Consider the following 15160-nt stretch of genomic DNA (forward strand, 5'->3'; position numbering starts at 1 on the left):
TAGCATGCTTACATCGGTTGTCCTGAAGACGTAGCCTCTTGGAGGGCAAGTTGGAATGGATATAATTAAGCAATATCACTCTAGAGGGAAAAATGTTTTACTGTCAGCACGATTGTCTTCGGCAACCAGCCGCTGACCGAATCACAGCTGTGCAGATATTCAGGACATCACGAACTAGATTGTGATATTGCTTTTACACAACATTTCTACTAGCGCCATATTACATAAATAAGCAACAACAGATTATGATTTGTTTGTTTATTTTATAAAAAATAGTTCTGGAACTGGGCTGGAACTGGACTGTTGCTGAGCAACACAAACATTTTCATAAACTGAATAGTTCACACTAGCTTTCTACTTTGTCTACGCGTTACCTCAGGTGTGCACGGAAGTATCCGGGCTTGACAATTTATTTTCTTTTTTTCTTTTTTTTTGGTGAGCGCCCTGCCTCCCCTCGACAAGACGGCTGTGCATGTTTCCCGTACCCGCCATTGTGTGTGTTCATGTTAACGAAGGATCATGTTTTTGGACAGTAGTATGGTTCCATTGATGTCAATGTCAGTCTGCCGGTCCACCACTTTGGAACAAGTAAAATATCTCAACAAAACATTTACCAGCCACGACAGTGTTGTTAGTATTGTTTTGATCTTGAGTTTGTATGATTGTGTGTGTGTGTGTGTGTGTGTGATCGTTGAAAAATGTGTTTCTGGACACACTGTGGCAGGAAGTACAGTTGTGGGTTTTGAGAACTTTGGCAGGTGTTTATATGTCTGTCCTTCTGTGAATAGATTTTTGTTAGTGCATTAGTCACAAAACTCTACAGCTGTGCACCTCAGATCAAAATGGTGTGGTCTGACCCTCAAGTACTGCGTGGACATGTTGACAGGATGGTCTCTAATTGGATGTTTTGAAGAAAAAAAAATTTAATAGGTCTTTCCAGTATTTATAAAAATGCATAAAACTATCTGGAGTGAGACACCTTTAGTAGTTTGGGGTATAATGCCTCTGGGGGATTGTTCCACCCACCTATATATTTTCTATATAATCTATTTTGTGTGGATGTGAAATTCAATAAGAAACTATGGGATAAAATAAATGTAAAAAGAATTGGATTTTTTTTAGAACATAGAAATAGTGACAAATCAGTTTTTCTTTAGATCTAAAAGAAAAACCTGTCACTCACACAAAGTTTATTTGAACTAGATGTGTCATCGATGTAATTAGTTCCACTGGTGCAGCTTTCCCTCACAGGACAAGTCGAGACATTTGCTGTTAAAAAATCTTACACTGTGACAACCAGGTTATATGAAAACATGTATGAGCTCATTTCCAAACACACGTGACAAATAGGAAGACATGTTCACATTTTCCTGTCTCTAATCATCCTTAAACAGACTGTGTTGATCAGGTAGGTGGACAGCAACACAATTATAGAGGTTTACATTTGTTCTGGTCAATAAATCAGTTGGTGGCTGGATAAACCTGACATATCAGTTATTTTCCTGTCTAATTGGATCTTTGATGAGATGACCTTTGGCACTTTCACTCAGATATCTTCCAGGAGGTGGCGTCTCTGCTGGAACTGTGGAGACTTCAATCAGTTATCTAAATCCTACAGTCATTACCAATGTTACTTAAGTCCAGGTATGCACGGTTTCCCAGTCTACAATCTGACTCGGACTTGTCATAGTTGGACAAAAACAATGGCTCCATTATATCTGCATCCTAGTGAGCCATAAAAATGTGAGTGAGGCAGCATGAACCATACCAGTACCCTGAAACTGTAGCAGCTAAATGGAATTCAGCCATCATTCATTTTCTTGTTTAAATCTGCACTTTTCCCACTGTGACATGTCAAAATGTCTGGTGGTGTGCATCTACTTATTAACCCAACCTAAAGTCTTTCAAACTACTTAATCAGATTCCAGCAACTGCTGATCCAGACCACTGTGACCAGAGTGGACGCTGAGCAGGCCAGAGCCCAGTGGGGTGCGATGTTCTGTGTTGTGACATGTTCCTCTCACAATCTTCATTTAAATTTTCAACAACTTGTGGCAAAGGGGGTGTTCTATCATTTTGACCAGAAGGGAGGACCTTCATCATTCATGCAGTGATAATGTGCTGGTTCATGGTTCCCCAGATCACTGTCAGCAGGTATTCACCACTGCTGACCGGGGTGGGGAGCAGCTCACATAATTCATTCATCTTTGATTGCTCATGTTTTGGTTCATTGTTGTTCATATGATCACATATAACAGCAGCTCAGTAACTGTTTACAGGAACATCTTTTAATGTCCAAGATGTATTTTGTAATTAGACCTGTACACTGTTGGTTATATAAGTTTTTTTTGTTTTTGTTTTTGAAGCTTGTCCCAAAGCCTTTAACACTTGGAAATGAGACAGAGCTCTACCTGGGCTTATTGTGAAGATCAGTTGACTCCTGCACTTCAATGCTGAAATCCAGTATTTATTTCCAAATTTTTGCTGCAAGTTCTGATCCCAGATGAGGCTAAATTTACACTAAAGACTAATCTGCTGCACACAACAAAACTATTAAACCATCCATGAAAATAAACATCCAGAACAGGATGAATACTGACTCAGCATCTGTGATGGAAAGCAGGTTTCATGTTAATTGTCAGTAATGTAAGCTCAATAGCTACTCAGCAGTTCACTATTTATTCAGTTATGGAATAACATACAAATGAGTCTCCATTTTCCAATCATACTGTTATTAAGAGGTCTTAGCCCATGTACTTCAAGTCAAACACCTATTACAGTGTGGCTGTCAATTGACCACAAGTTTTTTTTCTAACAACAAGTAATCTTTTGCTGTATAAAAAAATCAACTCGCAAAGGTGAAACCTTTTTAATTTAAATACGCAGCAACAATGAACAGCATGCTCAGCTTATAAACACAGCTGCTTCATCATGGTGTTTAGATGAAATCAGACTGCTTTGAAAAGTCAAGGGGGTTGTTATGTTCCAGGTAATCTCAGAGACATGAGTCAGCCAGCGAATAGCACTGCCTTCATCTTTGTCAGGGGAAGAAAAAATGAAACCCAGAAAAACAGAAAAAATAAACACTGGGTTTGTGAAGCTGCAAGTGCAGAGAAGGATATCCAAGATTAAAATCAGGCTATTTCTTTTTAAACAAAACTGATTTATCACTAAATATTTCACTTTTTGACATGTTTACATAGATCTCTGAAAAACTGCCTTTTAAAGTCTCCATCAAAATGAAATGAATACCAACACTCAGTGAAATGATAAACTCCATCTTGCACTACTTAATACATGAGCCCATGTGAGGTTGCTCTTCAGTGGTTTTGTGAAATACACTCATTTGCTTCTTGCCGACAGAACACTGACAACACTCATACCTGTATGAGTAGTCAGCAGCCCTTAGCTTAGCATAAAGACTGAAAACAGGGAAAGTTTGACAGACTAACTTCATCCTTGTCAAATTAAATCAGCCTACCATCACCTCTAAACACTGACTCACTTATATCACCTTTACAAGACCTAGTGTAAAAGGACAGCTTACAGCGTTACAGGGTTTATGTGCAGCAATATTTTTCAGGTGGTTGCAGTAACTACTCCACTGGTTGTCAGTCACAAGGTGTGTGCGTGGTCTTTTTTTCCTTTGGAGGATCAGGCCAAGTCTTCATACTAAGCTCAGCTGACAGGCTGCTGTCTGTGGCTTCATCTTCTAAATACTAACATGAGACAGGTTATTCATTTTACCATCTAACTTTTAACAAGAAAGCAAATGAGTACTTTTCCCCAAATTATGCTTTTAAATTTAACAACAAAAAAGAGCCGATATTCACTACACTGGCTGCCTATTTAAAACAAGATGTAGGTCTGTGCAGTTTCAGGGTCTTTCCATGGTGGGGTGGTCAGTCACACTAAGACACCCCATCTTGCCTTTATGTGAATGGCCACAAGCAGCTGAGCTATGCTGACTGCATGTTTATGCTGCGCCGCAAAGCAGAGTGAAGCTCATCTGACAGCTTACTGTGGCTGTTCCTGTAAGGCTGATACCTGTGAAGTCTGAACAGAAGACAGAAGTGATGCTGAACCTTTAGAAATCTACACTACATCCACACAACTATATTTTACTTTTAAAATGGTGTGTTACAATGACAATGATCTCCACACAGACAAATCAAAAATAGTCTCTCTCCATACTAACACACCTGCAAATGACTATTCACATACACCAGGCAAGTGCAAGCTGGTGTAAACAGGAAGTTGATTGTATACTCTGCAGTTGGTCAGTTGCAGAAAATATTACAAACGAGGACCAGCAACGACACTTGTAGTGATAAAATGAGAACTGCACAACAGCAGCTAGCAAAAACAAGGTCAGTAACGCTAGTAATTTGTTATCATTGCTGGATTCACCACTGTCAGTCATGACTGACAAGACCCAGACAGGGAGGGACCATCATTGTTTCCAAAAGTTCTCTGCAGGTGCTTGTCCAGACTACAATGCAACCCTGGAGTTTTCCAATTAAAAACAGTGTTTTGAAAAGTCTCTGATTTAGGTGCTTGAAAACTGGAGTAATATGGATACCAGGCATAATAGCAAAAGAAATGCATTTTAAAACTAAAATGTAGTAGTGTGGATGCAGCCTGAGCTTTCTCTCTCTTTACTGACACAGCAACACAGTTGCAAACCAAAAAAAATGGGGGTGAGGGTGAGACCATCACAGGCTAGCTGTGGGAAGCCCTGCTACCAGGCAGGACCACAGCAGTGGGGAGCAGCTATCCCTTGCTGTAGGGTAGTGGGAATGTGTTGTGTATAATGTAATTGATTTGAAGTTAATGGGCTAAAACATAGGCAGTATGATTAATCTCAGTAGGCCCCCCCTCATACTGTGGATTTTTTACTTCCATCAAATGAGGTCTTGGTCATTTGTTTTGACAACCTTTACCAGACTTGACCCAAATGATCAGGAAAAGTAAGACGTTTATCGGCAGAGAGCTTTGCTGTTTAGAAAGAGAAAAAGAGATGCATTAATATCAACAGTACAGAACATGACACAGTAGATATTTATAACTCAAAACTTAATGAAAATATGATTTATTTTGTCCAACATTTCTCAAGGTCATTTACTTCAAACAAAGTATAGTATTCCAAGTTATATGTACATTTACAGTTTGTTCCACTTGATCAAAATGGAAAATTCCATCACTTAAAGCAGATCATTTAGGATGTATTCACTGAGTACATGTAAATATATATTAGACATAATTCTGAGACTTAATCTTCTGGTAGCATTGCTCCAAGTAATGGAGTAGCTGTAGTTAACCCCCCAAAAAATGCTGCAAGAGCTATACTGACCATAACTACAGCTACAGATGTTGTAGAGTTTTGGTAAAATGTCACATATACCATTTGTTACCAATACTACCTTTAAAAAAATACCAGGCCACGTTGCCAGCAGCTTGTCCAGCCTCTTCGCCTTCCACCAGCAGATTCCACTTTAGCATAAAGAAAAATAGGTGGCGCTAAATGAAAATATTCTTTTGTACAGTGGTGCAGGTTCACAAAGAGATCTGTTCTGACCAAAATGAAGTATAAACATACTTATCTTTTTCCATGGATTATTTTGTTCCAATTATACAGCTGATTCAAAATCTCTCTTTGTGGACCTTCACCTTCATCTTAACATTCAGGATACTTTGATTTAACTCTTAGTTACATGTTAACTAAAATAAAAATCAATTCCTATAACAAACCATTAACAAAAGAAATAATAGAGAGACTCAACATCCACTAGCTGGGAACAAGAACTGTCTAACAACAGAAGTACTAAGGTTGCTGCTGATCGCTTTGGAAAATCAACAAAAAAAAAAAAAAAAGTCTTTTCTTGTCTGATCCTTACCATGGAGTCAAGCAGGTAAAGGTGTTCAGAAAGCCACTCATCCCGCATGGTGGATCAACCATTACCTAGAAGAAACTGTCAACAAGGTTTAGCAGTAACGTGTACTCAATCCATCATCACACAAAAACACATGCACATTCAGCAGTTCTTAGGTAATCTTAAACTCAACAGTGTTCATCCACCTTCAAGAAGTTCAGTACACTGAGTCAGTCTCAATATCTGAAAACAGAGATAAGTACTTGACCCTACATTGTGAGCGATGTGCTTGCGCTCTCTGCACACTTAGTGCAGAACTCCACTGAGACATGGTTCTTGTCCACATGCAGACACACGCCACCAGATGTCTCTTTCTCCTCCACTTTCACACGCTTCCTGGGTAAGGCATAGTCGTGGTCGTTTGAGTCGGGCCCCTGGAAAAGCGAGGAAGATAATTTCATCCCATTCACACCGCTCAGCCTGGACAAGAGCTGGCCTAACATGCTCTCATTGGCCAGCACAGCTCTTAGGTACCTGGTTTCATCTTCCAGTTCTTCCACTCTCTTGGTCAGCTGAGAATTTTCCTGTTTAAGCATGTTGTTTTCTGTTGACAGGATGCCAACCTTCTTCTCCAAGCTGTTGACATATTCCTTCTTCTTGAGACGGTTCAATCTGGCAGCAATTGCATTTTTGTTGATCACATGGCTCGACTGGTTTTGTCTGTTCTTGATCTTCAAATCAGATGACATTCTCTCTGGAGATGAGCCTGTTGAAGCTTCAATCCCAGAATCTTGATCCTTGGCACAGTATACACCAAGCTCATCCAACTCCATATCGAAGAGTAGTGAGTCTCTCTCAAGTGTCCATTTTAAGTCTTCATTTCCAAACAGATCATCTAGCTCTATTCCACCAGTGTCAATGCTGTCAGCTGGGAGCCCCACAGAAGAACTTGGCAGATCCTCTACAGTTTCCACCGCATCCACCACTTCAACTTCTAGGGACATTGTGTTGTTGATAGTACGGCCTCTTCTTCTGGTTATCATTCTGGCTTGACAGTGGGACCGCAAGCACGCTGTCCAGAAGATATCCTATAATTTCTCACCTGCAGAGACAGGGAACATATACTGTTAGTGTGTAACCCTGTAGATATTAACTAATACATATATCATGAAAATGAACAATTTTGCTAGTCAGTGTAGGACAATACAGGCTGTTAACTAAAAACCCTTTAGTGCTTCTCACCATGTTGTTAAACAAACTCAGCAAGAAGCTACGCATTTCACTTTAGACTTTAAACAAATCTGTGACTCTGGTTAATTGTGATCAATTAGTCATTCTTGACATTGAATGGACTAAATGCTTGTGATGTTATCAGCACTAACATTTTCACAATCAAGCCCTGTTAAATTATAGCTTATAGCCATTTAATTATTCAAGACTGATTTTATCCAATTGCTCAAAGTAACTAAATAAAACGAAATGACACTCAGACTAAGTCATCTACTTAACATAGTTTGCTGTAGACATCCTCCATTTTCTAACAGGCACAAAAGTATCTAAGGTGTGTGTTGGCTAAACGTATTACCAACGTAACTGCCTTGTTGCTTAAGCTAGGCCTAATAGCATTCGCACTGATACTATACGATAATTAGCAACAGATGCGCTACAATTACCCAAACAATAAATACTTCTCATTATTCGTGTTTTCTGTTATTATACTTTGCAGTTTATTGGACCAATCGACAAAGAATGACAGCCGTTATTTGTAACGTTAAACATTAGCGTTAGCTTGCTGACAAGGCCTTGATTGTGCTAGCAGCACATATCTCTCGCGCCCAGCCAACGTTAGTTGAATGTGGATAATATGAGCGTATATTAAGTCGTTCGACAGGATTTTCTGCTGCATTAAAACAAAAAGTCAACATGTGCAATAACGTTACCGACAGGTCCCCGCTCAATTTTGATTAGCTACACCAGCTGAAGTTCACTAAAGCCATGAAGCGTCAACGTTCGCAGAGCTCGTGTATGACGCAGGAGGTTTTAACTGCACTTCTTCGACGAACAACTTACCTTGATATATGGAAATTAATATAACAATAAGCTTCGCGATTTGAATCCCTCGATGAAACGGTTGCTGGCACGTTCTCAAACGCTCAAAGCTTGAATATAAAATGACAGTAACGCGGTTATAAAACCGAGACTGACGTCGACCTGTTGTCACTTCCGGAGAAGTTCTTCAAAATAAAAGTCCTACTGAGCTTTGTTCTGTGGACAAGAACTCAATTTCAATGTTGCGCAGTCATACAACCTCATACCTAAGAAATGACCAGAGGTAAATAAACACCTCTGTGACAGACTGAAAAGAAATTACAAATTAAAAGATTAATAAAAGCAGTAGTTCTTATATCATTATTGTGTTGTAATGTATTACATTTTATAAGGGTGTTTACATTTTTTAGGTCACCATGTAAATATAAGAAGTCTCTTAAATTGTGCTTTATGTCTGTATTTCATCATTTATACTTGTACTTTACCACTTTGTCCTAATGCTGCTATGTCACCCATTAAAGTGATATACAGGTATTAATGGACAGGTAACATTTTTAGTGTGTTCTTTTTTACTATTTAAAAGAACTATTATACCACAGGGTACATAAGCAGACACTTGTTTTTTGAATGCAGTGCTGCTCTCAGTCTGAACGGAGGTACTAACAGTATGCCTGCTCATGCTGCAATTAGCCATTCTGAGACACCCTTTCCAAACCGGCATGCTGCAACTCAGCTCCATCAATCCTACACTGTAAAAAGAACACAATCATATTACTTCAGTAGAGAAAAGTTTTTATTGAACACAAGTGCGCAAAAGAAGATGTATTTTGTAAATCACCTCGTGCTTACAACAATATCCCGTTTCAAGGGCTTTCAAATTAAATGTATCTACACAAAAACCCTTTGTAGAGACCAAAAACAGAGAAAGTTACCTTGGCATGGCAGGTGTAAGAGAAAAAAAATCTCACTGTACACAATAACAGCGAATTAACCATATCCCAATTTTATCTCACATTCTTGCTTTACTATGTGCAGTATATGTTTCATATGATGTTAAATGTCTGCACTAGTTCCACTTTTGTCTTAGCCACGTATTGAAAATGTTGTAGACACTGCATACAACATGAATGCTTTTATAAATGCTTTACATCAGGGCTGCAAATAACAGTTATTTTCAATAACAATGTGTTGAATTTTTTATTAACTGATTAATGTTTTTGTCTATAAAATGTTTGAAACTTTAACTGAAGATGTCACCTTGGGTTCTGGGAAATTATAATGGGAATTTTTTACTATTAATTGAGAAAATTAGCATTAAATTTCAATAAAAAGAGTAATTGGATGCAATTATAAATTATATAACAGAGAAAAGGAATAAATCCTTACATTGGAGGAGCTGGAACCAGTGAACGTTTGGCATTCTTGCCTTATAAATGACTCAGAAAAGTGATTTTGAGTTGACTGACTGATCAGTTAATGAACTGCTTTACATATTTATCATCCCACAACAAATTGTTGAGTATCATATTCAGTATCAAACAATTTGTTTCTTTTGTCCATATGTTAAGAGAGCAAAAAACTAAACAATGTGCCAGTACCTAAAGGCCTTTATTTCCAGTATTACAACATGACTCAAAAAAGTTGTAGTCCAGATTTCAGCTTGTTAACATCACTGTGGTTCCAAAGAAGGCCATCAGCTGTTCTCACTGGAGCAGAGACTCCTGGGACGCTGTATGTTGTGTTGCTCTCCATCTCCACTGGCTGGTCAAAGACAGTCATTGTTGAGTAGTTTTCTACCATGAGGGATGATGGGTCATCTGACTGTCCAGGGACTTTACCAAGAGGATAGTTCTTCCACAAAACTTTATCAGCACACAGCTGCCATGGAGACCCTCTGAGCAACTTTGCCTTTTCCGCCTGAACATCTGCCCCCTTGTACTCCTGGGAAGACTCGCTCCTCTCTGACTCAGCCCTGGAACGCCAAGGATGGCTGTGGTGCCGTGAATGCTGCAGCTTCTCATGCAGACTCTCCAGTGTGTATATGGGCTGTTGTTTCTGCTCTGGAGAGGGATCAAATTCTGAGTGTGTGGTCTGTGTGTAGATGGAGCAGAGCTGAAGCAGCCTCTGTCTGGTTTCCAGAGGGAGAGGATGCTCCATATCATCCAGGATTAACTGGAGCAAGTGAGGCGTGCTGATACAAGGAGCATCCAGGCATGCCGAGAGCAGCTGCTGCCACCGCAGCTGGATGCGGTTTACAAAAATCCTGTCCTTCATTCTGGCCTTCCTCTGTCCCTTTGTTTCAAAATGGTATTCAAATTTGTTGCTGTTACAGAGCATGACTTCTGAAATCCAAGCAGAAAGGTAGAAAGCCCTGTGACTATTCTGGTCTTTGGTGAGCAGCTTGAGTTCAACAAAGAGCTTCTCCAGGAGCAGGTGAACAAAGGCTGGTGAGTTGAGCATCTTCAGGAGGGGCAACCAAAAACGCAGGAAAGTTTGAGGGAGTCTGGGTTCAGTGGGACTGGGACTGGCGCTAGCATAGGTTTCACAGCCTAATATTTCTAGTTGCTCAACAGTAGGAACCAGAAATCCATCCTCCAACAACACATCCATCAGCAAATCACTTGACTCCAAAGCAAATTGCTTGATCTCCCCAAGTAACCAGCTCATTTCTGCAAAGGGGGCTGGCCACAAGCTCTTCTCTCTGTCTTCAGGAAGTCCGCCGAAAGCCTGGAACTGCTCTTTTTCAAAAGAAATCAGAAGTCCCCGAGCATTCTTGTAGGCTTCCATTTCTTTTTGCCTTGCAATGAGCTCATCATCTTGGCGTTTTAGGTCAATCTCCTCATCTTCTCCATCTGACTGTGATTCCCAATCCTCATTAGGCCCTCCTCCCAACTGCCTGGACCAGTACTCGTGCTGGAGCCACTCCAGAACCACCTTACATCCCTTTCTACACCATTTCAAGGTAGGGAGCTTCCTGTGAGTGAAATCATGCCTCAGGTCTACAATCCACTCTGGGATGTTCAAGTTCCCAGCCAGCCGCCTCAGTGGTCGGGCTACTCTCCCCTGCTGTCGCTCAGTGATCAGGTTGACAAACCTCACCAGAGCCGCTCCATAGAGCAGGACCAGATCACCTCCGTCCAGCTGTCCTGACCGGTCGAGCACCTGGCACCTCACCAGGTCCGCTGTGCAGTCCACTGCCACGGGACAGCTGCTGGCATACCTGCATTTCCAAGCTGATATCCTCTGCAGTGCAAACCTCTGTAAGGCGGGATCCTTGGAGTAAAGATACTCTAGAACCTGATCCCACTCAGCTTTGTTGACCCAGGCAACCACATGGCGTTTTTTCTCTGAGCTCCTTTTCTTCATGTTAGTGACGGAAGCGGCGAACGATAGACTCAGGTTAACACTTTATACATATGGAAATGATTGTCCCCTATCAGACACTCTATTAAATCCCTCGAAAAATAGCTGTATATGGCAGCGTGATCAAATGCGAAAGCAACGGTTTATTCAGTTACCGATAGCACCGCATCCCGGAAATGACGTTTCTTCTTCGTCACGTTCTATGGCGGTTGGCAAACAGCGAAATGGTGCATTACCGCCACCAACTGGAGTGGATCAGGAATTTAACTAGACGTGGTTGACTCTAATTATATATACAAATAAAATAAATAAAAATATTAAGAAAACTTAACTATAGTACTCGTCAACACTTTTTCTGCAACAGCTCATCTAAATTAAAGGTTCAATTGAAGCAGATTATGTTCTAACGTTTCTCCTTCATAAAATTCACAAATTCCTGAATTATGTTCTCCCATTTTAAATAATGCACTGTATGACGAATCTGTAGTCCTCATTGTCTGCATTCCTGCCTCTCCCTGTGCTCCTCATCATTTTGTACCTCCATCTTCCTGTCACAAACAGCTCTGGAAATTCATTTTTAACCATGTCTTCACTTCAAGAATTACTCGTGGATGTTTTTAAAGACCATAGAAACACTACAGCAGGTGACGCTAGTGCTCCGCCCGGCTGCAGTCCGCCAAGAAACGAAGAAGGAGACGAAGAAGAAGTAGCGATTTGTTTGGAAAATGGCGGGCGCTTTGACAGACAGACAATTTGTGAGAGTTGTTTATGATGCATTGCAGGTAAGAGAAGTTAAAGTAACGTAACAAATAGTTTCAAATAACTTAAAACAACGCGCGCTTTTCTTACGTTTGGTTATGTTGTTACTTATTCTCATAATTACCGTTAGTACATTTATTCTTTGTGCTCTGTTCATGTAGCGCCCCATAGTCTATGTGTCCGTGATTCTTTCACAAAACATCCCTACAAAGACATTTTAAACCTGTTATCCTGCAGCGGGTTATATACACTAAGTGCCCACTGTCTGTCTGTCGTGATCAAATACTAAACCGGCATTTAATCCAACATTTCCAGAGACTTTTTCGGTATTGTGTCAAAGTCTGCCTAAACTTGTTTTGGGGGTGGATATTTTCCAGATATATTTATTGGAGTATTTTTGGTAATTTTTCCATTAATATATAGAGACATGCTGTTTGCTGTCTCCAATTCATACCAAACACAATAATGTCATGTAAATATTTCTGTATCATTTTATCATATTCAGAACATAACACTTATTTAAAGTTTTCAAAAATATAATACATCAGTACATCCAAAACATTTATTAGCCTACCTGAACCAAAATCTTATTGACTTTGAACACGGAAACTGAATAAAGTCTGAACTGCTGCATGAACTCACATGAACCCCTGATATATTACTGTTGTTGCTGGTTTTGTTTTTGCAATAAGAGAGAGTAAGGTATTGCATAAAACTGATTACTCTGCGTTTGTTTTGTCTTTGTTCAGGCTGCGTCTTGTCCCTTGGTGGAGGGTTTGTACCTGCAGGAAGCAGACAGCATGCTGCAGCTGCTGTGTACTCCCTCACAGCACCGCACAGACATACTGGCATGGATCTGCGGCAGGTACAATAATTGACAGGGACCATCACCCCTGTTCTCATCTATCAAAATAATATTTTTTTTTATAAATATAAACACACTCCTCTGCTCTGTCTGACCTGTCACTTTACAGTATCAACCCAAATTTTGCCACTTCTAAGGCGATGTCAATGAGATCCAAAGACCCAGATGCTTTCACTAAAGGTAACAAAAGGCCAACTTTCTTATACAGTCTTGTATGTGTTTTGATAGAAACCTTGTGGAAGAGAGGAAAATAATCTCAGTGAACGTACACAGAGCAGTTTATATTGATATATTCTGTATTCTATTCTATTTTTTTTCTTCACCTTAAAATAACCTCTTGTACTGCTGTGGTCTGTTTTTGTACAAAAAGAAATGGCTGTGCTTGGGCAGGAGCTGATGCTGTGTAGAGCAGGTGACCTCGACCTGATCAGGGTGAGAGGAAGCATAAAACTACTGTGGATGTAATCAGGTTGCAGATAGAGATATTCATTGCTATAATGAACACAAATGTCCTCTGTTTTTGTCTGTGTCATTTGTTAAAACTTTTATCCAGGGTGACGTGAGTCCTCACAGGCAACTTCAGTTCCTGGAGCAGCTTTTAACTCTAGTCCCAGGCTGCAGTAAGTCTGCTGGGCACAGAACGAATGAGGAGATGATACTGAATGAACTCTGCGCTGATGAGAATCTGCCTCACCTCACACAAATGCTTGAACCCACGTTCGACCCCTGGCCTGGACACATCAAGTATATGTACTGTATTTGATTATCCTCTTAAACACATTTCATCATAGCCCCTACTGTTTTTATCGGCTGCATGTTGTCAGTCTCTTCTAAATCTACTACCGATAAGAGACTTGTTTCATGGATCTTCATGTACTGCATTATTTCTTCCTGTTGTCTTTATACTTGTCTCCTCCAACTCCTCTTACTGCTTTTCCTTACCTCACAGGGCTTCACGCAAAGGCACTAAGTCATCTTCTAAACCAAGTAAAGAGGCTGCTGATGTTACTGCCCTTCTACAGTCAACTCAGTCAGTACTGGAGCAACTACAGTCAGAGGTATGTGTCGATGTGGCCGGTGACTCCTGCAGTATTACAGAGCCTTCAATTGAAACAGAATGTCTTTGTTAACATACACCGTGGTCATCATTACTACCTGAATGTCTGGTAGCAACAAGTGCTCTGTTCTCCTCAGTGTGAATTTCTGAACAATGAGGCGCAGAGTCCTGGTGTCTTTTCTCCAAGCTCATTGCGCGTGGCGGCGTGTGACCTTCAGCAGCTGATGGCTACTTTCAGCCATGTTTACGAAACAGACTTGAGAGCTTACTGCAGCAGAGACCCCCCCAGCTTCAGCACAGAGACCGACATCTTCCAGAGAGTACACCAACTACTGCTGACCTGCAACACGGTATTCTCATATGTCTGAAATCTGTGTCAACATGAGCCTGACCTGTGGGAACAAGTCATACTGACACTTTTTCCTCTTGTCTGTGTTCTTAGGAGCTGGAAATGCTAAATGAAGTATCAGAAGCTTCTGCGTCCATGAATGAGGAAGTGAACCGGCTTCAAACGCAGCCACGCTATTGGAGAAGAGGAGAGAAGCACACATTAAGTAAGTGAATATTCTTTCACATACATGCTCACAGAGTTTGTTGCACAACATTAATATATTTTTGTTTTTTCAGCTGACCAACTGGAAGAACTCTCCCGGCGAAGTAGAGAGTTTCTCTCGCTGCTACATTCCTGATGGCAACAACTTCAAACCATCAGGGTGAATGTTGATTGCCTGCTGGAGTGAGAAAAGCACTCAGAGTAATGCAGTAATTATGGAAGGAGAGTCTGATCTGTACTTGTGTTAAGACTTTAAACAGAATTCTGTATGATTCTGCATAAAATGTTAACCAGCGCAAGCTGCTGTTGCTCAGACACATTTCAGCAGAACTGCACTCATCTTTCTGTAAGTGAAAGCTAATACAGTTTGATGTGGTTCCTGTTTATTTAAAATAAAGTTTGTTGTAAACATTCACATAATACTGGCAAAAATATATTCTATGTAATGATTGCAGTGCTCTACAGTGATGAGCAGAAGCGATGGTTTCAGTGGGTGGGCGTCTGATGTGTTGGGATGATAAAATCAGAATGTAATATTCCTCTTTTTTCACCCTAACTTGTATTGTCCTTTGCAGAGCTCAATATGAATGTACATATTGTATTTCTGAATAAATAAAATGTTTTAAACTTCATTTGTAACT

General features: G+C 40.3%; 3 protein-coding genes across 3 annotated transcripts; 1 reads left to right on the plus strand and 2 right to left on the minus strand.

The window, feature by feature from the left end:
- Positions 1–2855: 2855 nt before the first annotated feature.
- On the minus strand, positions 2856–8095 carry crebzf (CREB/ATF bZIP transcription factor). The gene is made up of 3 exons (XM_056385086.1): positions 7944–8095; positions 5898–6975; positions 2856–5493 (listed from the first exon to the last, which is right to left on the minus strand). The coding sequence occupies exon 2, from the start codon at positions 6914–6916 to the stop codon at positions 6143–6145; it is 774 nt and encodes a 257-aa protein (XP_056241061.1). The 5' UTR covers positions 6917–6975; positions 7944–8095; the 3' UTR covers positions 2856–5493; positions 5898–6142.
- A 606-nt stretch (positions 8096–8701) lies between these two features.
- las1l (LAS1 like ribosome biogenesis factor) lies at positions 8702–11455 on the minus strand. The gene has a single exon (XM_056385150.1). The coding sequence runs from the start codon at positions 11286–11288 to the stop codon at positions 9555–9557; it is 1734 nt and encodes a 577-aa protein (XP_056241125.1). The 5' UTR covers positions 11289–11455; the 3' UTR covers positions 8702–9554.
- A 462-nt stretch (positions 11456–11917) lies between these two features.
- Positions 11918–15151, plus strand: haus7 (HAUS augmin-like complex, subunit 7). The gene is made up of 9 exons (XM_056385151.1): positions 11918–12067; positions 12794–12909; positions 13019–13089; positions 13280–13341; positions 13463–13659; positions 13859–13967; positions 14104–14316; positions 14409–14520; positions 14594–15151. Exons 1-9 carry the CDS (start codon positions 12011–12013, stop codon positions 14653–14655), a joined length of 999 nt encoding a protein of 332 aa, XP_056241126.1. The 5' UTR covers positions 11918–12010; the 3' UTR covers positions 14656–15151.
- Positions 15152–15160: the final 9 nt, after the last annotated feature.

This window comes from Seriola aureovittata, chromosome 9 (genome assembly GCF_021018895.1).
Source record: "Seriola aureovittata isolate HTS-2021-v1 ecotype China chromosome 9, ASM2101889v1, whole genome shotgun sequence".
In the NCBI taxonomy this organism is placed as follows: domain Eukaryota; kingdom Metazoa; phylum Chordata; class Actinopteri; order Carangiformes; family Carangidae; genus Seriola; species Seriola aureovittata.

What these genes read in the sequence shown, in the direction of transcription:
- haus7 (XM_056385151.1), top strand. Translation starts at nt 12,011, where the DNA reads ATGGCGGGCGCTTTGACAGACAGACAATTTGTGAGAGTTGTTTATGAT. An exon ending in CTGGCATGGATCTGCGGCAG is followed by an intron (nt 12,910 to 13,018) that starts GTACAATAATTG and finishes GTCACTTTACAG; the next exon opens with TATCAACCCAAATTTTGCCA. An exon ending in GTGACCTCGACCTGATCAGG is followed by an intron (nt 13,342 to 13,462) that starts GTGAGAGGAAGC and finishes ACTTTTATCCAG; the next exon opens with GGTGACGTGAGTCCTCACAG.
- las1l (XM_056385150.1), bottom strand. Translation starts at nt 11,288, where the DNA reads ATGAAGAAAAGGAGCTCAGAGAAAAAACGCCATGTGGTTGCCTGGGTC.
- crebzf (XM_056385086.1), bottom strand. Translation starts at nt 6,916, where the DNA reads ATGATAACCAGAAGAAGAGGCCGTACTATCAACAACACAATGTCCCTA.